The 23,603-nt window shown below is 44.7% G+C and overlaps 1 protein-coding gene across 3 annotated transcripts in view; it reads left to right on the top strand.

Annotated features, from left to right (window-relative positions):
• The window catches only part of LOC140196163 (polyhomeotic-like protein 3), a 179,104-nt gene extending 160,144 nt beyond the window's left edge, over positions 1-18,960 (top strand). For all 3 annotated transcript variants that reach the window (XM_072254915.1, XM_072254914.1, XM_072254913.1), the window contains 2 exons: positions 9,727-9,955; positions 13,539-18,960. In XM_072254915.1, coding sequence (XP_072111016.1) covers positions 9,727-9,955; positions 13,539-13,693 — 384 coding nt within the window. In that variant the 3' untranslated portion in view covers positions 13,694-18,960. The remainder of the gene's footprint in view (positions 1-9,726; positions 9,956-13,538) is intronic.
• The last annotated feature ends 4,643 nt before the right edge of the window (positions 18,961-23,603 follow it).

Here is a 23,603-nt window from a genome sequence, read left to right as displayed (position 1 = left end):
TGTGGCAATGAATTCCACAGATTCACTGTCTTCTGTCTGAAGAAATTTCTCATCTCTATTCTAAAGGGACATTTTTATATAACAAAGCTTGTGCCCTCTGGTCCTAGTCTCCCCACTACAGGAAGCACCCTCTCCACGTCCACCCTATATAGGCCTTTCAATATTCAATAGGTTTCAATGAAATCTCTCCTCATTCTTCTAAACTCCAGGGAGTACAGGCCCAGAGCATCAAACACTTCTTGGAATCATTCTCGTGAACTTCCTCTGGCCCCTCTCCAACGCCAGCATATCCGTGCTTAGATAGGGGGTGCAAAACTGCTCATAATAAGTCATTCATGACAGTCTGGAACCAGAATAGAGGAACGTCCATTTAGAACAGAGATGAGGAAGAATTTCTTTAGCTGGAGGGTGGTGAATCTGGAATTCATTGCCACAGACACTGTGGAGGTCAAGCCGTTGGGTATAATTAAAGTGGATTTTGATCATTTTTTGATGAGTAAGAGCGTCAAGGGTTATGGGAAAAAGATGGGAGAATGGGGCTGAGGGGGATAATAAATCAGCTATGATCAAATAGTGGAGCAGACTCAATGGGCTGAATGGCCTAATTCTGCTCCTATGGTCTTGTGAGATTACCAGCAATAACAACATAAAGGATAATTTTGTCCTGAAAAGGTTGTTATAACTTTATAGATCACAAAGTCATACATGCATAAATACACTCAGTCTTTGCCCAGGGAGAGAGAATCAAAAAATAGATGGTGTAGGTTTAAGGCAAGAGGGAAATGATTTCAAAGGGACCTGAGGGGCAACTTCTTCACACAGAAGGTGGTAGGTACGTGGAATGAGCCACCAGAGGAGGTGCTCAAGGCAAGTACAACAATGGATAGGAAAGGATTATTGGGACACCGACCAACCGTGGTTAATGAGGCTAGTGTGAAACATTGACATAGAAACATAGAAAACCTGCAGCGTAATACAGGCCCTTCGGCCTACAATGCTGTGCTGAACATGTACTTACTTTAGAAATTACCTTGGGATACCCATAGCCCTCTATTTTTCACAACTCCATGTACCTATCTAGGAGTCTCTTAAAAGACCCTATGGTATCTGCCTCCGCCACCGTTGTCGGCAGCCCATTCCATGCACTCACCACTCTGCGTAAAAAAACTTAAGCCCTGACATCTCTGTACCTACTTGCAAGCACCTTAAAAATGTGCCCTCTTGTGTTAGCCATTTCAGCCCTGGGAAAAAGCCTCTGACTATCCACATGATCAATGCCTCTCATCAACTTGTACACCTCTATCAGGTCACCTCATCCTCCGTTGCCCCAAGGAGAAAAGGCCGAGTTCACTCAACCTATTCTCATAAGGCATGCTCCCCAATCCAGGCAACATCCTTGTCAATCTCCTCTGCACCCTTTCTATAGTTTCCACATCCTTCTTGTAGTGAGGTGACCAGAACTGAGCATAGTACTCCAAGTGGGGTCTGACCAGTGTCCGATACAGCTGTAACATTACCTCTTGGCTCTTGAACTCAATCCCATGGTTGATGAAGGCCGATGTACCGTACGCCTTCTTAACCACACAGTCAACCTGTGCAGTGGCTTTGAGTGTCCTATGGACTGGGACCTCAAGATCCCTCTGATCCTCCACACTGCCAAGAGTCTTACCATTAATACCATATTGTGACATCATATTTGACCTACCAAAATGAACCACCTCACACTTATCTGCCTCTATCTGCCTCTCCTCAGCCCAGTTTTGCACCTAATCGATATCCTGCTGTATCCTCTGACAGCCTTCCACAATAATCACAACGCCCCCAACCTTTGTGTCATCAGCAAATTTACTAACCCATCCCTCCACTTCCTCATCCATGTCATTTATAAAAATCATGAAGAGAAGAGTACCAGAATAGATCTCTGAGGCACACTACTGGTCACAGACCTCCATGCAGAATATGACCCATCCACAATCACCCTTGGCCTTCTCTGTGCAAGCGGGTTCTGGATCCACAAAGCAAGGTCCCCTTGGATCTCATCCCTACTTACTTTCTCAATTAGCCTTACATGCAGTACCTTATCAAATGCCTTGCTGAAATTCATATACACTACATCTACTGCTCTACCTTCATCAATGTGTTTAGTCACATCCTCAAAAAATTCGATCAGGCTTGTAAAGCACGACCTGCCTTTGACAAAGTCATGCTGACTATTCCTAATCATATTATGTCTCTCCAAACGTTCATAAATCCTGCATCTCAGGATCTTCTCCATCAACTTACCAGCCACTGAACTAAGACTGGTCTATAATTTCCTGGGCTATGTCTACTCCCTTTCTTGAATAAGGGAACAACATTTGTAACGCTCCAATCCTCCAGAACCTCTCCTGTCCCCATGGATGATGCAAAGATCATTGCCAGAGGCTCAGCAATCTCCTCCCTCACTTCCCACAGTAGCCTAGGGTATATCTCGTCCGGTCCCGGTGATTTATCCAACTTGATGGTTTCCAAAAGTTCCAGCACATCCTCTTTCTTAATGTCTACATGCTCAAGCTTTCAGTCTGCTGTAAGTCATCCCTACAATCGCCAAGGTCCTTTTCTGTAATGAATACTGAAGCAAAGTATTCATTTAGTACCTCCGCTACCTCCTCTAGTTCCATAAACACTTTTCCACTGTCATGCTTGATTGCTCTTATCCTCTCACATCTTTTCCTCTTGCTCTTCATATACTTGCAGAATGCCTTGGGGTTTTCCTTAATCCCGCTCGCCATGGCCTTCTGATTGCCCCTTCTGGCTCTCCTAATTACATTCTTAAGCTCATTCCTGCTCGCCTTATAATTTTCTAGATCTCTATCATTACCTAGTTTTTTGAACCCTTCGAAAGCTTTTCTTTTCTTCTTGACTAGATTTTTAACTGCCTTTGTACACCACGGTTCCTGTACCCTACCATCCTTTCCCTGTCTCATTGGAACATACCTACGCAGAACGCCATACAAATATCCCCTGAATATTTGCCACATTTCTGCCGTACATTTCCCTGAGAACATCTGCTCCCAATTTATGCTTCCAAGTTCCTGCCTGATAGCTTTATAATTTTATACTTTATACTTTATTGTCGCCAAACAATTGATACTAGAGCGTACAATCATCACAGTGATATTTGATTCTGCTCTTCGTGCTCCCTGGAGTACAAATCTATAGTAAATATTAAAAATTTAAATTATAAATCATAAATAGAAAATAGAAAAGGGAAGGTAAGGTAGTGCAAAAAAAAACTGAGAGGCAGTTCGGGATATTTGGAGGGTACGGCCCAGATCCAGGTCAGGATCCGTTCAGCTGTCTCATCACAGTTGGAAAGAAGCTGTTCCCAAATCTGCCCGTATGAGTCTTCAAGCTCCTGAGCCTTCTCCCGGAGGGAAGAGGGACCAAACGTGTGTTGGCTGGGTGGGTCATGTCCTTGATTATCCTGGCAGCACTGCTCCGACTTCATATTTCCCCTGAGAACATAGAACATAGAGTAGTACAGCACAGTACAGGCCCTTTGGCCCACAATGTTGTGCCGACCCTCAAACCCTGCCTTCCATATAACCCCCCACCTTAAATTCCTCCATATACCTGTCTAGTAGTCTCTTAAATTTCACTAGTGTATCTGCCTCCACCACTGACTCACGCAGTGCATTCCATGCACCAACCACTCTCTGAGTAAAAAACTTTCCTCTAATATCCCTCTTGAACTTCCCACCCCTTATCTTAAAGCCATGTTCTCTTGTATTGAGCAGTGCTGCCCTGGGGAAGAGGTGCTGGCTATCCACTCTATCTATTCCTCTTAATATCTTGTATACCTCTATCATGTCTCCTCTCATCCTCCTTCTCTCCAAAGGGAAAAGCCCTAGCTCCCTTAACCTCTGATCATAATCCATACTCTGTAAACCAGGCAGCATCCTGGTAAATCTCCTCTGTACTCTTTCCAATGCTTCCACATCCTTCTTACAGTGAGGCAACCAGAAGTGGACACAGTACGCCAAGTGTGGCCTAACCAGAGTTTTATAGAGCTGCATCATTACCTCGTGGCTCTTAAACTCTATCCCTCGACTTATGAAAGCTAACACAACATAAGCTTTCTTAACTACACTATCTACCTGTGAAGCAACTTTCAGGGATCTTTGGACATGTACCCCCAGATCCCTCTGCTCCTCCACACTACCAAGTATCCTGCCATTTACTTTGTACTCTGCCTTGGAGTTTGTCCTTCCAAGGTGTACCACTTCACACTTCTCCGGGTTGAACTCCATCTGCCACTTCTCTGCCCACTTCTGCAACCTATCAATGTCTCTCTGCAATCTTCGACAATCCTCTACACTATCTACAACACCACTAACCTTTGTGTCATCTGCAAACTTGCCAACTCACCCTTCGACCCCACATCCAGATCGTTAATAAAAATCACGAAAAGTAGAGGTCCCAGAACCGATCCTTGTGGGACACCACTAGTCACAACCCTCCAATCCGAATGTACTCCCTCCACCACGACCCTCTGCTTTCTGCAGCCAATTCTGAATCCACCTGGCCAAACCTCCCTGGATCCCATGCCTTCTGACTTTCTGAATAAGCTTACCATGAGGAACCTTGTCAAATGCCTTACGAAAATCTATATGGATCACATCCACTGCACTACCCTCATCTATATGCCTGGTCACCTCCTCGAAGAACTCTATCAGGTTTGTTAGATATGATCTGCCCTTCACAAAGCCATGCTGACTATCCCTGATCAGACCATGATTCTCTAAATGCCCATAGATCCTATCTCTAAGAATCTCTTCCAACAGCTTTCCCACCACAGACGTAAGGCTCACTGGTCTATAATTACCCGGACTTCCCCTACTACCTTTTTTGAACATGGGGACAATAATAGCCTCCCTCCAATCCTCCGGTACCATTCCTGTGGACAACGAGGACTTAAAGATCCTAGCCAGAGGCTCAGCAATCTCTTCCCTCGCCTCATGGAGCAGCCTGGGGAATATTCCGTCAGGCCCCGGGGACTTATCCATCCTAATGTACTTTAACAACTCCAACACCTCCTCCCCCTTAATATCAACATGCGCCAGAACACCTACTTCACTCATATTGTCCTCACCATCATCAAGTTCCCTCTCATTGGTGAATACCGAAGAGAAGTATTCATTGAGGATCTCGCTCACTTCCACAGCCTCCAGGCACATCTTCCCACCTTTATCTCTAATCGGTCCTACCTTCACTCCTGTCATCCTCTTGTTCTTCACATAATTGAAGAATGCCTTGGGGTTTTCCTGTACCCTACTTGCTAAGGCCTTCTCGTGTCCCCTTCTTGCTCTCCTCAGCCCTTCTTAAGCTCCTTTCTTGCTACCCTATATTCCTCAATAGACCCATCTGACCCTTGCTTCCTAAACCTCATGTATGCTGCCTTCTTCCACCCGACTAGATTTTCCACCTCACTTGTCACCCATGTTTCCTTCACCCTACCATTCTTTATCTTCCTCACCGGGACAAATTTATCCCTAGCATCCTGCAAGAGATCTCTAAACATCGACCACATGTCCATAGTACATTTCCCTGCAAAAACATCATCCCAATTCACACCCACAAGTTCTAGCCTTATAGCCTCATAATTTGCCCTTCCCCAATTAAAAAATTTCCTGTCCTCTCTGATTCTATCCTTTTCCATGATAATGCTAAAGATCAGGGAGCGGTGGTCACTGTCCCCCAGATGCTCACCCACTGAGAGTTCTGTGACCTGACCCCGTTCGTTACCTAATACTAGATCTAGTATGGCATTCCCCCTAGTCAGCCTGTCAACATACTGTGACAGGAATCCATCCTGGACACACTTAACAAACTCTGCCCCATCTAAACCCCTGGAACTAATCAAGTGCCAATCAATATTAGGGAAGTTAAAGTCACCCATGATAACAACCCTGTTATTTTTGCACCTTTCCAAAAATCTGCTTCCCAGTCTGCTCCTCGGTATCTCTGCTGCTACCAGGGGGCCTATAGAATACCCCCAGTAGAGTAACTGCTCCCTTCCTGTTCCTGACTTCCACCCATACTGACTCAAAAGAGGATCCTGCTACATTACCCACCCTTTCTGCAGCTGTAATAGTATCCCTGACCAGTAATGCCACCCCCTCCTCCCCTCCCCCCCATCCCTTTTAAAGCACTGAAATCCAGGAATATTGAGAATCCATTCCTGCCCTGGTGCCAGCCAAGTCTCTGTAATGGCTACTACATCATAATTCCATGCATGTATCCAAGCTCTCAGTTCATCACCTTTGTTCCTGATGCTTCTTGCATTGAAGTACACACACTTTAGCCCTTCTATCTTACTACCTTTACACCCTTTAATCTGCTTCTCTTTCCTCAAAGCCTCTCTGTATGTTAGATCTGGCTTTACTCCATGCACTTCTTTCACTGCTCTATTGCTCTGGGTCCCATCCCCCTTGAAATTAGTTTAAACCCTCCCGAACCATTAGTTTAAACCCTTACTCCAATTAAACGGTTTCCTAACTTGTCTGTTCCTGTCCCTCTCCAATGCTATGGTAAAGGAGATAGAATTGTGATCACTATCTCCAATATGCTCTCCCACTGAGAGACCTGACACCTGACCAGGTTCATTTCCCAATACCAGATCAAGTACAGCTTCTCCTCTTGTAGGCTTATCTACATACTGTGTCAGGAAGCCTTCCTAAACACATCTAACAAACTTAACCCCATTTAAATCCCTTGCTGTAGGGAGATGTCAGTCAATACCAGGGAGATGTCAATCAATATCTGGGAAATTAAAATCCCCCATCATGACAACCCTGTTATTACTGCACCATTACAGAATCTGTCTCCCTATCTGCTCCTCGATGTCCCTGTTACTATTGGGTGGTCTATAACAACACCCAGTAGAGTTATTGCCCCCTTCCTGTTTCTAATTTGTATGCACAGAGACTCAGTAGACAATCGCTCCATGACTTCCTCCTTTACTGCAGCCGTGACATGATCTCTGATCAGCAGTGCCATGCATCCACCTCTTTTGCCTCCCTCCCTGTTCTTTCTGAAATATCTAAAGCCTGGTACTCTAAGTAGCCATTCCTGTCCTTGAGCCATCCAAGTCTCTGTAATGGCCACAACATGATAGCTCTAAGTACTAATCCACGCTCTAAGCTCACCCACCTTGTTCATGGTACTCCTTGCATTAAAATAGACACATCTCAAACCATCAGTCTGAGCGCATCCCTTCTCTATCACCTGCCTATCCTCCCTCTCCCACTGCCTTCAAGCTTTCTCTATTCATGAGCCAACCACCCCTTCCTCCGTCTCTTCAGTTCAGTTCCCACCCCTCATCAATTCTCGTTTAAACTCTCCCCAATAGCCTTCGCAAAACTCCCTGCCAGAATATTGGTCTCCTTGGGATTCAAGTGCAGCCTGTCCTTTTTGTAATCCAAAAGACGTCCCAATGATCCAGAAATCTGAATCCCTGCCCCCTGCTCCAATCCCTCAACCATGCATTATTCCTCCACCTCACTCTATTCCTATACTAAATGTTGCATGGCATAGGCAGTAAACCCGAGATTACTACCTCTGATGTCCTGCTTCTCAGCTTCTTTCCCAACTCCCTGCAGTGTGTTTTCAGGACCTCCTCCCTTTCCAACCTATGTCATTGGTACCAATTTGTAACACGACCTCTGGCTGTTCAGCTTCCCACTTCAGGATATCGTGGACGCGATCAGAAGCATCCCGGACCCTGGCACCTGGGAGGCAAACTACCATCTGTGTTTCTTTCCTACATCCACAGAATCGCCTGTCTGACCCCCTAACTATAGAATCACCTATCACTGCTGCCATCCTCTTCCTTTCCCTACCCTTCTGAGCCACAGGGCAAGACTCAATGTCAGAGGCATGGCCACTGTTGCTTCCCCCAAGTAGGTCGTTCCCCCCCCAACAGTACTCAAACAGGAGTACTTTTTGTTAAGTGGGACAGCCACAGGGGAACTCTCTAGTATCTGACTCTTGCCCTTCCATCTCCTGACTGTTACCCTCTTAACTGTCTCCCGAGGCCCCGGTGTGACTACATGCCTGTAGCTCCTCTCTATCACCTCCTCACTCTCCCTGACCAGACGAAGGTCATCAAGCTGCATCTCCAGTTCCCTATTCTGGTCCCTAAGGAGCTGCAGCTTGATGCTCCTGGTGCAGATGTGGCCATCTGGGAGGCTGGGAGTCTCTTGGACATCCCACATCTGACACCCAGTACAGAACACCGGCCTCGCAGACATACTTCCTATTCCTATTCTTCACAGGTAACTTACCTCACTTCAACCCGTTATCGCCAAAGCCCCGTTGTGCCAAAGCCCTCCGACTCTGACTCCCTCTTCCAACGCCCGTTCTATAATGCTGTCATCTTTTAAAATTCTTCTGCCGGTCTAACTTGCTGACGTCCACGTGCCTGCGCAGTCGTGCCTCGTATGGTGGGCATCTTAGTCAGCATAAGTGAGTTGGGCTGAAGTGCCTCTTCCGTGCTGTACAACTCTTTGGGCTCCATCATTGTTGGATGGGCTTATGGAGTGAAATTGAAATTGGATTTTTTAAATGGGTTCAGGACAAATCTTTTGAGCCACTTGTTGGTAGACCCACCTGAGAAGGTCTGCCATTGCCTGTGAGGAGTTTGTACGTTCTCCCTGTGATCATGTGGGTTTCCTCCAGGTGCTCCGGCTTCCTCCTGCAGTCCAAAGGCGTACAGGTTACTAGGTTAATTGGCCACCTAGGTGTAATTGGGAAGCATGGACTTGTTGGGCCAGCAAGGTCTGTTACTGTGCTGTATCTAAATAAAAATTAAAAAATAAAGACTCATAACGATCGTGCTGGCTTTGGAGGGCTTGAGTTTAAAGGAGAGATAGACAAGGCTATTTTCCTGGAAGCAAAGGAGACTGAGGAGGGTCCTTAGATGGGTTAATAAAAATAGATATTATTGTTTATTTTTTATTATTATTGCTTTATTTTTATATTTGCACAGCTGGTTGAACACCAAAGTTGGTGCAGTCTTTCATTGATTCTATTATGAATTTATTATGGCCTCAAATAAATGAATCTCAGGATTGTCTATGGTAACATTTACAGAATGTACTTTGATAATAGATTTTCATTGAACTTTGAGATCATGAGGGGTATAATAAGGTGGATTCTTCTTCTTCTTGAGCTTTTATCTCCCAGTGGAGCATAGGCCATGGATGACCTGTTGGCGTTATCAATGTTTCTGTAATCCAGTGTATTCACTGTACAGGGGATTGACCTGCACAGTTTCACCAGAGCCCGTTTCCACTTCCCATAGCGGAGACTATGAGTGATAGATCAGGTGGGTTGTCACAGTCCTTTTTCCCCAGGGTAAGGTAGTCCAGAACTATAAGTCATAGGTTTATGATGAGGGTGGTAAGGTTCAAAGAGGACCTGAGGGGCAAGATTTTCGCATTGGGTGGTCAGAATGTGGAATGAGCTGCCACAGGAAGTGGTCAAGGCAGGTGTAATTTTAAAAGCATTTGGACTGGCAGATGGATAGGAAAGGTTTAAAGGAGTGTGGCGTGAGATCAGAAGGAAAGATAAGAGGATTTGAATCATCACATTTCATTGTAAACTAACCATACAGTTGTAAAGTTCTGCTCTGTGATTTTATTAGTCAACTTACCAACGATTTCTTTTTTTCACTTCTCCCAGACACCAGTTGTTTTCCCTCCTGCAGAAGAGGCCTCGGCCACATCCAACCCACCACTGCCTGAGGAGGCTGTGAGTGTCGCTATGACGACTCGTCGGCGCCAGAATGAGCGGGAGCGGGAAATGCGTGAGCTTAGGATGAGGGAGGCTTCAGAATATGGTGATGTGCTGCACGCCGACCCGACGACCTGGACTGTCGATCATGTGTGGGAGTTCATACACTCGCTGCCAGGTGTGCGCCCTCACCCGCAGGCTTGGCCTGGCCCTGAGGGAGGGGCTGATGACAGACACACAAAGGATTGGGAGGAGCTCAGAGGGTCAGACAGCATCTGTAGAGGGAAATGGACAGTCAACAGTTTGGATTGAGATCCTCGGCAGAACTGGAAACAAAGAAAGAAAGAACAAAACAAAGGAAAAGAGGAAGAAAGGAAGGGAGGGACGAAAAATGGGAGGAAGGCAGAAAGGAAAGACAGGAGGAAGGGAGGAGGGAAGAGAGGGAGAGAGGAGGGAAACCCAATATAGAAAAGTGAGGGGATGGCATGTAGCAAGAACCGATGGGTGAGAGGTGGATTCAGGTGAGGAGTGACGACAGGCAGATGAGGGAGGAGGGACATAGGGCTCCAGAGAGTTACAAGGTAACCAGGAAAAAGCTAAATAATGGATTTAGGAGAGTTAGAAAAAGGTATGAGAAGGTGTTGGCAAGTAGGATTATGGAAAACACCAAAGTGCTCTACATTTATGTGAAGAACAGGAGGATGACTGGACTGAGGGTAGGACCGATCAGGGATAGCAGAGGAAATGTACCTGTGGTTGAAGGATGTCCTTAATGAATACTTTGCTTCAGTATTCACCAGTGGGAAGGACTTTGACAATTATGAGGACAGTGTAAAGCAGGCTGATGTGCTAGAACATGTTGACATTAAGAAAGAGAAAAGCATTAGGATTGATGGGTCCCCGGGGCCAGACATGGTATACCCTAGGTTACCACGTGAAGTGAGGGGAGATATTGCTGCGCCCTTGGCAGTGATCTTTGTATCCTCAATGACCACAGGAATGGCACCTGATGATTGAAGGGTGGCAAAGTTATTCATTTGTTCAAGAGAAAGGGTAGGGATAGCCCTGGGAATTATAGACCAGCGAGACTCACTTCAGAGGTGGTGAAATTATTGGAGAAGTTTCTTAGAGACAAACTTAAAAGCATTTGGGGAAGCATATAATTAGGGATAGTCAATATGCTTTTGCAAGAGGCAGGTCATGCCTTAAAAGCCTGACTGATTTTTTTTTGAGGATATGGCGAAGTATATTGATGAAGATACAGCAGTGGATGTGGTGTATGTGGATTTTAATAAGGCATTTAACAAGGTTCCCCATGGTAGGCACCGTCAGAAAGTTTGGAGGCATAGGATCCAGGGAGACTTGGCTGCGTAGATTCAGAATTGTTTTGCCCATAGAAGGCAGATGGAGCCTATTCTGCTTGGAGGTGGGTGACCAGTGGTGTTCTGCAGGGATCTCTTTTGTGACCCCCTGCATTTTGTGATCTTTACAACTGACTTGGATAAGGAAGTGGAAGGATGGGTCAGTAAGTTTGCAGATGACACAGAGGTTGGTGGAGTTTTGGGTAGTGTGGAAGGTTGGTGGAGTTGTGGATAGTGTAGAAGGTTGGAGGGGTTGTGGATAGCGTAAAAGGTTGTCGTACGGACATTGACAGAGCTGGGCTGAGAAGTGGCAGATGGAGTTCAACCCAGAGAGGTGTGAAGTGATTCACCTTCAAATTTGAAGGCAGAATATAGGGTTACTGGCATGATTCTTGACAGTGTGGAGGAACAGGGACCTTGAGGCCGACGTCCCAAGATCCCTGAAAGTTGCCTTGCAAGTTGATTGGTTAAGAAGACATATAGTGTGTTGGCCTTCATTAGTCGGGAGATTGAGTTCAAGAACCTCTATAAAACCCTGGTTAAACCTAGTTAGATATTGTGTTGAGTTCTAGTCATCTCATTATAGGAAGGATGTAGAAGCTTTAATGAGGAGTGGAGATTTACCAGAATGTTGCCTGGATTTGAGAGCTTGTCTTATGAGGATAGGTTGAGCAAGCGAGGGTTTTTCTCTTTGGAGCAAAGAAGGGTGAGAGAGGTTACTTGATATGGGTGTACAAGATAATAAGCGGCATAGATTCAGTAGAAAGCCAGAGACTTTTTCCCAGGACAGAAATAGCTAATACCAAGGGGCATAATTTTAAGGTGATTGGAGGAAAGTATAGCGGGGGGGGGAAGTCAGAGGTAGTTTTTTTTTTACACAGAGTGGCGGGTACGTGCAAGATCAGTGGGTATTTGGGATCCAAATATCTATTTATTCCTTTATTAGCACAGGTCTTGTGCTGACTATGAGGAAAATCACCAAGGATTTCTTGAGTAGCTGGTTGGGGTCCGAGTTACAAAGCAGAGGTCTGGTGTGTAACCTGTTGCCATCAAGCTGAGATGAATGTCCCTTTATCTTTAGGATTGTATAGCTGTTGAAGTCTGTGAGGAATATTGCTGGGTGTTTGATTTTTGGTAACAGTGGATTTTGCCAATCCTCATTTGGAGGTTTATGGACATTTACTAGAGTTAGATTTTGACCTGTTTGAATAGTAGTGTTGTGGATATTACTATGTGGCGCCAGTAATGGAAATGGAAGTAAATGAGCTTTTAGCATAAATAGCTGTCCCGTATTTCTTGTGGAATACAGCTGTCACTCTATTATATCCCAATATTGTGTCTCCAGATGGGGCAGAGTTCTCGGTAACGAGGTTCTTGAAGGGCAACTACATCAATGTCATTATCTGTCAGAATTTTAGAGAGGTATTCATATTTCACCATTGACATGCCTTCAACATTGAGTGATAATATTTTGATCTGAGTTTCCAGTGATCTTCATGCTGGTTTGTTGTTAGAAAAGTTATCTTTGGGTGTTGAGCTTGTAGAGTCTAGTATACTTTTCAAGCACAGCGGACTCTGGGCACTGTGAACATGACCTTTCCATTCTGGGTGACGACTGAGCCAGTATAGATTGAAAAGTTGGCTCGATTCATGATAAAATGTGGCCTGGGAGGGGCAGACATGAGTCTGTCCGTTTGGGGCTGGGATTGGATCAATATTCGTCTGGCATCTCATCCAAAGCTCTTCCAACAGTGGTAACCCTGAGTTGGCATCCCCTGATGGGGTCTTTAAAGCACGCAAGCCTCCACACAACGTCAACATGTTGATCACTTCTCTAAATACCTGAAACTGAAAGAAAGGAATAAATAGACATTTGGAAACTAAAATTCTCAATTTTATTGGTGTTAATTCACCTGGTACACTGGCTTTTCACTGCAGATACAATTTGTGTGCTTGAATATATTTAATACACAGACTTGGAAAAAAGAACTATTATTGTCAACATAACAATCTCTGCATTATCTCTTTGCTGCTACTGTGGTACAAATTTAACCTTGCACCATTCAGATTCAATATAGTGTGACGCTGTCGTGTGTATGTTGGTGTGATATATAATTACCCATTTTATTTTGAGTGACCCCCTCATAGCTACCTAACCCCTCCCCTGGCTTCACCTGTCACCTGCCAGCTTGTTCTTCTTCCCCTCCTCACACCTTATTCTGGCTTATTGCCACTTCCTTTCCAACCCTGATGAAGGGTCTCGGCCCGAAATATTGACTGTTTATTCATTTCCATCGGTGATGCCTGACTTCCTGCGTTCCTCCAGAATTTTATGTGTGTTGCTCTGACCTTTGATTGCTGTTTTAACTGAGGATATTTGTGTGTGGTTTCCACATGCAGGTTGTAAGGACATTGCGGAAGAATTCCGATCGCAGGAGATTGATGGGCAGGCTCTGCTCCTGCTGAAGGAGGACCATCTCATGAGTGCCATGAACATCAAGTTGGGTCCAGCACTGAAGATCTGTGCGCGCATCAACATGCTGAAAGAGTCCTAATCTTCCCCGTCTCCAGTGTAAAAGCTGCTAAACCCTTTCATTTTGCTGATTTTTAAGAGGACACACATTAAGATCTGGGCAACGAATTTGGTACGATTGTATACCATATATTCCTGCAAGGACCTTGTTTTGGATTCCTAGGATATTACCTCAGGATTCCTTGTCTTCACATACAAAATCTTCACAAACTCATCATGACTCTTCAAGGGAAGTTACCCTTGACAGGCCTTTGCCAAATGCTAAAACCCAACAGTTCAGTTCTTACCCACATTTTGCCAAAGCGGCTTTAGTTACCCAGTTGTGATGTCATCCCAACCAACAGGACCTTCCTCCTCCAGCCATTGCTGTTCATCAGCTTTTTATTGACTGGAATCAGAAGGCATTCTGATTCAACTTCTTGGTTCGCAACCTCCTGTTGTTTTCCTCCATTTCATTTGGTGACAAGAAACATGGTTGTCCCTTGAGTTGGTGAGCCATCATGTCAGTACCACCCTTGGAAGAAGTACAGTTAGGTAACTTGTTCTGTCTTCACTGGGCTCTAAAAAATCTGTCTGAACACCAAGACCTCCCCAGGCCTGAACTAGTCCATACAAATTACCAAGTCTTTGAGGCTTGCTTCATAGCTGGTCTGTGCCCATCCAAGTTCAGGAGGGCAGATTTTTAGATCAGGAGGGCATGCTAGATTTATTTATTCTGAACCAACAGTGGCTCCCACCAAAATCACCAAAGTATGTGAGTGCATGTGTGTATGCATGTACATACATGCTTGTGGGTACATGGGCGCACATGTTTGTGTGTGCGTTTCACATTGTTCTGTTGTAGTTTCAGAGGCACGTGAAAGGGAAACTCCACTTAGACAGGGAGAAGTGGTTTACATAGAGATTTCAGACTCCTTCCTTGCTGACTGTGGTGAACTCATTGATGATTTGAGCCTAGTAACGAAACAGCCCGCCAGCATGTGATGCTAGGTCCCACAGTCTGGACTTCCTCCGTTCCTTTTCCTCTTACAATTTTCGGGTGTTTGGAACCCAACCCTGGCCAACACTCCTGATGAATCTTGGGGACATCCCTTTCAGAGATGAGAATGAATTCCTTTAGCCAAAGAGTAGTGTATGTAGTGGAATTCATTGCTACGGTTGGATGTGGAGGCCAAGTCGCTGGGTATATTTAAAGCTGAGGTTTATAGGTTCTTGGTTAGTAAGGGTGTCAAAGGTTACAGGGAGAAAGCAGGAGATTGGGGTTGAGGGGGATAATACATCAGACATGAGGGAGCAGACTTGATGGGATGAATGGCCTAATTCTGCTCTTTTGATCTAGCTGTGGCATGTCAGGTTGCCTGGCTTAGAGAACAGTAGTGTCCAACAACACAGAATGGGACGTTAATCCTTTCGAGGAGTTTCCAAACCCTTTCCCAAGGCTCAGTGTTATTTTTTCCTAAGTGCCAAAGACTTTGGTGATGCTCCTGGGAAGTGTTGGAGAGTGCTGCACTGGTGGAAGGGATACAGTTCAGGAGGAGACTCTGTCTGCTCTCTGAGTGGGTCCCACAGCCATTGTTTCAGGCCAAGGTATCTGCCTATATTTATCCCCATCTTAACATTGTTAAATCTAGGTGGCCAAGTCTTTACTGATAATCCAAAAAACAAACTTTAGCTTCTGAAAATCTAAAAATCTAATAAAGCCTAAAAATGCTGGCAATACATGGTGACAAATGGGAGGTGGCACGATAGCATAGTGGTTAGTGTAACACCATTACAGCACCAGCGACTTGGGTTCAGTTCTGCCTATAAGGATTTGTATGTTCTCCCTGCGACTGCGAGGACTCCCTGTACCTCCAGGTGCTCCAGTTTCCATAAGACATTTGGCCCATCAAGTCTACGCCGCCATTCCATCATGACTGATTTATTATCCCTCTCAACCCCATTTTCCTGCCTTCTCCCCGTAATCTTTGATGCCTTTACTAATCAAGAACCTATCATCTCTGTTTCCTTTCACTTTCCAAAGATGTATGGGTTAGTGGGTTAATTGGTCACGTGTGTAATTGGGTGGTGCAGCTTGTTGGACCGGAAGAGCCTCTTACTGTGCTGTATCTCGAAACTAAACTGAACTCAGCGGGTCAGGCAGCATCCATGGGGAGAGAAACAGGCAACATTTCAGGTCAAGAACTCTTCATCTGAATATTCAGACCTGGCCCTAAAACTGTAACTGATATACTTTTTGTAGATGCAGCCTGACCTGGCCAATTCATTATCCGGGGATGTACTGGGTCCAAGATATCTGAAGACTTTCTTCATTGTAAATGACCTCACTTTAAAAAGCTAGTCAGTAGGTTACCATCCTGAAGGGGAGGTGAAAGAAATGTCTTCTTATGAACTGGGGTTCCTAGGGTTCCTAACTATTTTTCTGCTTCTTCATCAAAGTCAAAGTCTAGTTCATTGTCATAGATAAGTCCATGTGTGCACAGGTGCAATGAAAATCTTATTTGAAGCAGCATCACAGGCTCATTGCATCAGAAAAACACAAGTTCAGTATAATTTTGACAATTGTTACAAGAAAGAATACTATTTCAAACAGGAGGTACTGTTTTAATGCAGATTGGTCACAGAGGCCATAATGCTGTTAAACTGTGTTGATTAGGGTGGTGCTGGTTGGTTTTAGAACCGAATGTTTGAAGAGAAGTAGCTGTTAATAATTTTAATATATTCTCAATTCATTCCAGAAGCCCATTCCTTCATCGTTAGAGCTTGATGTTTTCAATTACGTGTAAACTTCAGGTGTTTAACTGTGGAATGAAAGTTGGACTCATTTCTATAATAGGTTCTCATTCCACAGAGCCGGGGGTCAGGCAAGTCTGCAATCCATGTTATTTATTTAAATAACGACACAGTGCAGAACAGGCCCTACCTGCCCAGTGAGCCGCACGATCCAGCAACCCATCTGTTTTAAGACTAGCCTAATCATATGAAAGAAAGGCTTATCTTAGGAGGAGTGTTTGATGGCTCTGAGCCTGTACTCACTGGAATTCAGAAGAATGAGGCGGAGGGGTCACATTGAAACCTATCGAAAATTGAAAGACCTCAGTAGAGTGGATGTTTCCTGTGGTGGAGGAGTCTAAGACCAGAGAGCAGAGCCTCAGAATAGAGGGATGGAGGTGAGGAGAAATTTCTTTAGCCAGAGATTGGTGAATCTGCGGAATTTGTTGCCACTGACTGCTGTAGAGGCCAAGTCATTTAAGGCAGAGGTTGATCCGTTCTTGATTAGTCAGGGCATGAAGAGTTATAGGGAGAAGGCAGGAGACTGGGGCCTATAGGGGTCAGCTATGATGAAATGGAGCAGACTCAAGTGGCCAAATGGCCTCATTTTGCTCCCATATCTTACAGTCTAATCACAGGACAATTTACAATGACCAATTAACCTATTAATCAGTGCGTCTTTGTAACATGGGAGGAAACTAGAACACCAGAAGAAACTCACAGGAAGGATGTACAAACTTGTTAAAGACGGTGTCGGAATAGAACTCCAAACTCTGATGCTCCGAGCTGTAGTAGTGTTGCACTAACTGATAAGTTCCATGCTTTCTGCTGCTTTGATTTAACCATCACTGCAACATGCACGTCACCTGTTCAGCAGCATTTCCTGGAACATAAAGAGCACGAAGCCCAGTGGGTACACCCAGCAGCTGCCTGTTCTTGGTAGTTTGAGCTGAGAGGGACAGGGATCACTTATCCTTGTTTGAATCTGCAGTAGCTTCCCCTTGCCTCCCTGTACCAACGTCTTGGTTCCTAATCCAAATGGAATGGGAGCCAGCCGCACAGTTAATAATGCCTTTTTCCCACAGTGGAAATATCATCTAGTAGAAGGCAAAGCTTTAATGTGAGAAGGAGAAAGCTTAATGGAGGTTTGCATGGTAAGATTTTTTCTTACACGGAGAGTTGTGCCTTGAACAGCCACTCCGGGGAAGTGGTGGAAGCCATGTTTAAGAAGCATTTAGACAGGCTCATGACAGCCAGGAAATATATTGGGGGAGTCTCGAGCCAGAGGGCACAGCCTCAGAACAGAGATGAGGAGGAATTTCTTTAGCCAGAGGCTGGTATATTTGTAGAATTCATTGCCATAGATGGCTGTGGAGGCCAAGTCATTGGGTATACTTAAAGGCCGATGGGTTCTTGATTAGTAAGGGCGTAAAAGGCTGTGGGGAGAAGGCAGGAGAACGGGTTTGAAAAGGATAATAAATCGGCTATGATCAGATGTTGAGTAGACTTGATGGGCCAAATGGCTTAACTGTGCTCCTATGTCGAATGCTCTTACGGAGTAGAGGGATTATATAATATGTGCAAACAGATGTGCAGTTCAAATTGACATCATGGTTGCCATGGAAATTGAGGTTCAAAGGGCCTGTTCCCGTTCTGTACGTAGGTGTGCAGAGCATTTAGCATAATGCTTTACAGCGCTAGCGATCCGGGTTCAATTCCCCACCACTGTCTGCAAGGTTTTGGCTTGTTCTCCCCATGACCGCGTAGGTTTCATCTGGGTGCTCCAGATCTCTCCCGTGTTATAAAGACATTGGTAAGTTATGGGCATGCTATGTTGGCGCCAGTAGTGTGGTGACACGTGAAAGCTGCCCCCAGCACAATTTTGGATTGTGTTCATTGTTGACACAAATGACACATTTCACTGTGTGTTTCAATGTACATGTGACAATTGAGAGCTAATCTTTAACCTTTATCTGATCAAGTTGGGTATATATTTTGACAGGACATGCAAAGGCTGTATTGTGCTGGTTCTGTCAACTCAGGATGGTGTGCTCAGTATCACTGGCTCATGCCATCTGTCCTTCATCAACACTGGGCATCACAATAAGTGTGATTCCCTACAAATGGTTCAGGATTGGCTCGAGTGAGTAAGAGGAAAGATTAGTAGTGAGTTACAAATGCCATGGCTGGGTTAGGTTTTAGTTTTATCCTAGAGCAGAGGTTCTCAACCTAGGGTCCACGGATCCCAGTTAATGGTCAGGGTCCATGGCATGAAAAAGTTTGGGAACCCCTGTCTGAGAGAAAATTGGTTCACTGAACTGAAAACAGAACCTTGAGAAGGAGGATGAGAGGTGACATGATAGAGGTGTTTATGGTGATAAGAGGCACAGATCGAGTGGATAACCAGAGACTTTTTCCCAGGGCGGAAATGGCAAATAAAGTAAACACTAAATAATCTGCAGATGCTGGGGTCAAAGCAACAATCACAACACACTGGAGGAACTCAGCAGGTCGGGCAGCATCCGTGGAAACGAGTCGACGTTTCCACAGATGCTGCCCGGCCTGCTGAGTTCCTCCAGTGTGTTGTGAGTATGGCGAATAAAGTGATTGGAGGAAAGTATAGGAGAGATGTCAAAGGTAGGTTTTTTACACAGTGGTGGGTGCATGGAACACTCTGCTAGGGGTGGTGGTAGAGGCAGATATATTAGGGATATTTAGTCTTAGATAAGCACATGGAATGGAGGGCTGTGCGGGATGGAAGCTTTAGAATGGGCCAAAGACCCTGTGCTATGCTGTTCTGTTCTATGAGAACTTTTCCGTCACGTCATTAACTGATAGAGCACTTGGAAAATTAATGGTTTCCGCACCCTCGTCTCCATACTTTGATGTTTGTCAGTGGAGGTATGTTATAAGGGTCACATGGTTCGTGACACAAGAATTTTGTTCAAAATTACTGTTTTTCCCTTTAAGACTGAATGTCCCTTTCAGTACAATTACACTGAAAATGTAGTGGATTGCAGGTGCTAAATTGGCTTATTACTATCACAGTGTGCTTTGTATGCCATCCATGCAAATCATTTTATTACAATACAGTTAGTATATGGTTAAACAACAGAATGCAGAATGAAGTGTTACAGTTACAGAGAAAGTGCAGTGTAGGTAGACAGTAAGTTACAAGGACATAAAGAGGTAGACTGTGAGATCAGGAGTCTATCTTATGCCAGAGAACTGTCTTTTAACAGTGGGATAGGAGCTGTCCTTAAGCCTGGTGGTATGTGCTTTTGATCTTTTGTCTCTTCCACCTGATGGGAGAGGGGAGAAGACAGAATGTCCGGAGTGGGTGGGGTCTTTGATTATGCTGCCTGCTTTACTGAGGCAGTGAAAAGCGTAGACAGGGTCCAGGGAAGGGAGGATGGTTTCCACAATGTGCTGACCTGTGTCCACAACTCCCTGTAGTTCCTTCCAGTCTCAGACAGAGCATTTGCTGTGATACATCTGGATGAGATCCTTTCTATGGTGCATCAATAAAAATTGGTGAGGGTCACTTTTCTTTAGCCTCTCAAGGAATATGGGCACTAGTGAGCTTTCTGGTCTGTGGCATCTACATCGTTGGACAAGGACAGGGTATTTCTGAAGTTCACTCTCAAGGTGGTGGTCTCCAAGTTAAATGCATGTGATGACATGATATCAAGCCACAGGTACCCGGCCTGGTTTTGGTGTTGTCGATAGAGTGGAATATTTAGAAGAGGCCTCAACAGCTAGAATATCTGTTAGGGTCTCTGCTGATGCTGCCATAACAGAGAACTTACTGGCAAGTGTGCCTGGCGGCATAGTAGCATAGTGGTTAGCATAGTGGTTACAGTACAGGCGAGCCAGATTCAATCCTGTTGCTGCTTGTAAGGAGTTTGCATCTTCTCCCTGTGACTGCATACATTTCTTCTGGGTCCTCTGGTTTCAGTTGGTCGATTAATTGGTCATTGTAAATTGTCCTGTAATCAGGCTGGGATTAAATTGGGAGATTGCTGGGTGCCGTGGCTCAAAGGGAAGAAAGGGCCTATTCCATGCTGTATCTCAATAAAACACAAAGCAGCTGAACTCAACAGGTCAGGTTGAAACACAGAGCAGTCGATGTTTCAGGCCGAGACTCTTCATCAGGACTGGAAAGGCAGGTGATTGGTGAGAAGTGACAGAGGTCTCACTGAACTCCCATCAAACAGAAGATTTAAACTTCTTCAGGGTAGACGTATCTCGAACAAGATTCACAGTGGAGCAGCAAATCATAAACACGATGCACAGTGGCATAGCATGGCGTTACAGTGCCTGTGACCAGGATTCAATTCCTGCTACTGTCTGTAAGGAGTTTATGCTTTTCCCAAAGACTGCATGGGTCTCCTCTGGGTGCAGCAGTTTCCTCCCAACTTCCAAAGATGTGTGGTTTAGTAAATTAATTGGTCACATGGGTGTAATTAAGTGACGCGGTCTTATCAGGCCAGAAGGGCCTGTTACCATGCTGTATCTCGACATTAAATTAAGAGGTTCTGCAAATGCTGGAAATCTTGAACAGCATGCAGAAACTGCTGGAGGAGCTCAGCAGGTCAGGCAGTACCTGTGGAAGGGAATAAAGAGTCGACATTTCAGGCTGAGTCTCTGTGGTGGTGGGGGCCACTGCTGTCCGCTGGTTAGTCTAAAGGTGAAGAGCCCCTGCTTTAGCATCACTATTGCCCTCTGAACTGTGGCTCAGCACAGGCCCGAAGAGGAGAGGATTAATAGGCCTTGTCCACCATTCTTGACAAAGTGACAGCTCTTCAAAACGGTGCATTCAGTTCCACCTCTCCTGGGCCAATTGCAGATACAGCCACTTCCATTTTAAAAACCGTGCGGGTGGAATAGGCCTAGACATCAGCATTTTGATGGATTATGTTCCAGCTCCCTTCCAAGATGATGTTGGCCCTGTCACTACATCACAGGAGCTGATGCAAAAACAGTGAACTATTTAACAATTGGAAAATAGCCTTTGGAAACTGCTTTACTGTCTTTATTGCAAACTACGTGTTTTTCTTCTAATGTATAGTGTCATTTAATTCCATTAAACACTTGTAGGCCGGTCGTGCTGCTGCCAATATTGTCTCTGATGGTTTTGAGAAGACATTTTGATTTAGAGTTGGAGACGTAATACTGGCCTACCACCAACACTGCAGAGCTGCCCAATATCTGGTGCAGGAGCAGCCAAAGGAACTTGCTAGCCTTGAATTTGTTTTCTATTGCTTTGAGCTGGTATGACCACATACCACCCTTGATGATGTAATCCCAGTTGGTTTGTGTGCTATCCCTGCCAAATCATGTATCAGTTTTTCCCCTCAGATGAATAATTGCAATATACTGTTTTGTACAATGGTGTATTTTTTATCTGTTGAATGTGCAATAGTTGTTTAAGCATCTGCTTGAGTGTTGCTGTGCTGACCCACAGCTGTGACAAAGATTTCATGATTAAATGCTGTGAAAAGCAACCATCTTAGGAGTCTTGTGCTGTCTTGCCCAATGATTTTCCCATTTCCCATGTGTGCCAGTGTTTTCTGTTTGGTTTATTAAAGTTGTTAAAAATACGCCATAATCCTTAACCAATAAGCAAATCAGTGTAGGTACTGGAAGTCTGAAATAAAAGTGGGAAGTTCCAGATACACTCAGTCTGTCGAGAGAGGAACAGAATTAATGCTTCAGGTAAATGACCTGAAAAGATCTTATCTTCACGAATTCACATCTTCAACAATTCACATAAAGATGCTGGTCATTTGAAGTCTTCATAAAAATTCATACATAGGAAGAGGCAATTTGATCCATCATATGTTTACTAGCCCCAGGTTAATCTTAGTTTCCTGTTGTGACTGTGAATGAAGTCACTGGGAGACACTGAAACTGGCGATATAGCAGTCTTTATTCAGCACACAAGCTAGAGACACTCTTGGAAGAACAGGCCTCCTAAACTCGAAGTACATCATATTTTTATACACTTAAGATCAATGGTAACTCAATACAGTTTCATTGGTTACAGTGAAATTGTTTACTTAAATAATTTGGGTGGACAATGCTTCGTTTAAATTACACATAATTTTCAAACATCTAAATCTTCACAGTAACACTCCAGACACCCTAGACAATGTTGAACAGCATTGTCTCTCTAGCTGCATTCATGGATATGCAGACATCTCAAGTGAATGGGTGTTTTCTGATTTGCAATGAACCCCAATCTACAGCTTCAGGAAGACCAACATTGAGAGCTGCATTTTAAATTCAATCTACAATCCCCATTCAGATCTGAAGACTGGTTGCTGTTGAAATTAATATTTGCCATATACCATAACTCCAGGATATGCCCTAACAGGCCAAACATTCAGTTCAAATTTCAGCAGTCCTTGTGATGCTGGTACACTAACGTAGCATCAGATATTCAATTCTCCAATAATAGTGAAGTGTCATACAGCACAGAAACATGCTCAGCTCACTCAGATCAGCTTGTGTTTGCTTATTGAGCTGGTCCCACCTGCTTAAATTTAGCCCACAGCCCTCTAACTTTCTCCTAACCACGTACTTACCCAGATGGCTTTTGAATGTTAATGTGACCACATTGATTCAAAGTACATTTGTTCTCAAAGTGTGTATGCACTATACAACCCTGAGGCTTGTCTTCCCCACAGACAGCCATGGAATCTGTTCAAAGAAAAACAATCAACCTCCACCGCCCCCCACCCCGGCACAAAGAACAAATCGCCCAAATAGCAGCAGAAAAGAATGAGCGAAAACACAGAATATAACAAGAACACAAGAGTCCATATTCAGTTTAGCTCAGTGTTCATTATCTGCAGGCCGTCCTCATTCAAAGTCACCCAAGAACCGTAAAGGAAAACGAGATCCAGAAAACACATCATAATGTGAACAACAGTCCAATCCACAAGCCGCGTCAATTAAACCTTGCTCTGGCACCACCCTCTGATAGCATCGAGGGAGGGAGAGAGATTACCTGAAAACAAGGACCTTCCTTCAGGAGCAGCGAGTGAGAGGGAGAGAGAAACCGTCACACACAGACATCTCTGGCAGCAGAGAGTGAGAGGTTGGTAGATAGAGTGCTGAACATATACTCTTCCACACTTGCCTTGATGTTTTTG

Source organism: Mobula birostris, chromosome 4 (assembly GCF_030028105.1).
Source record: "Mobula birostris isolate sMobBir1 chromosome 4, sMobBir1.hap1, whole genome shotgun sequence".
Lineage (NCBI taxonomy): Eukaryota > Metazoa > Chordata > Chondrichthyes > Myliobatiformes > Myliobatidae > Mobula > Mobula birostris.
This window is presented reverse-complemented; position numbering and strand designations above follow the sequence as displayed.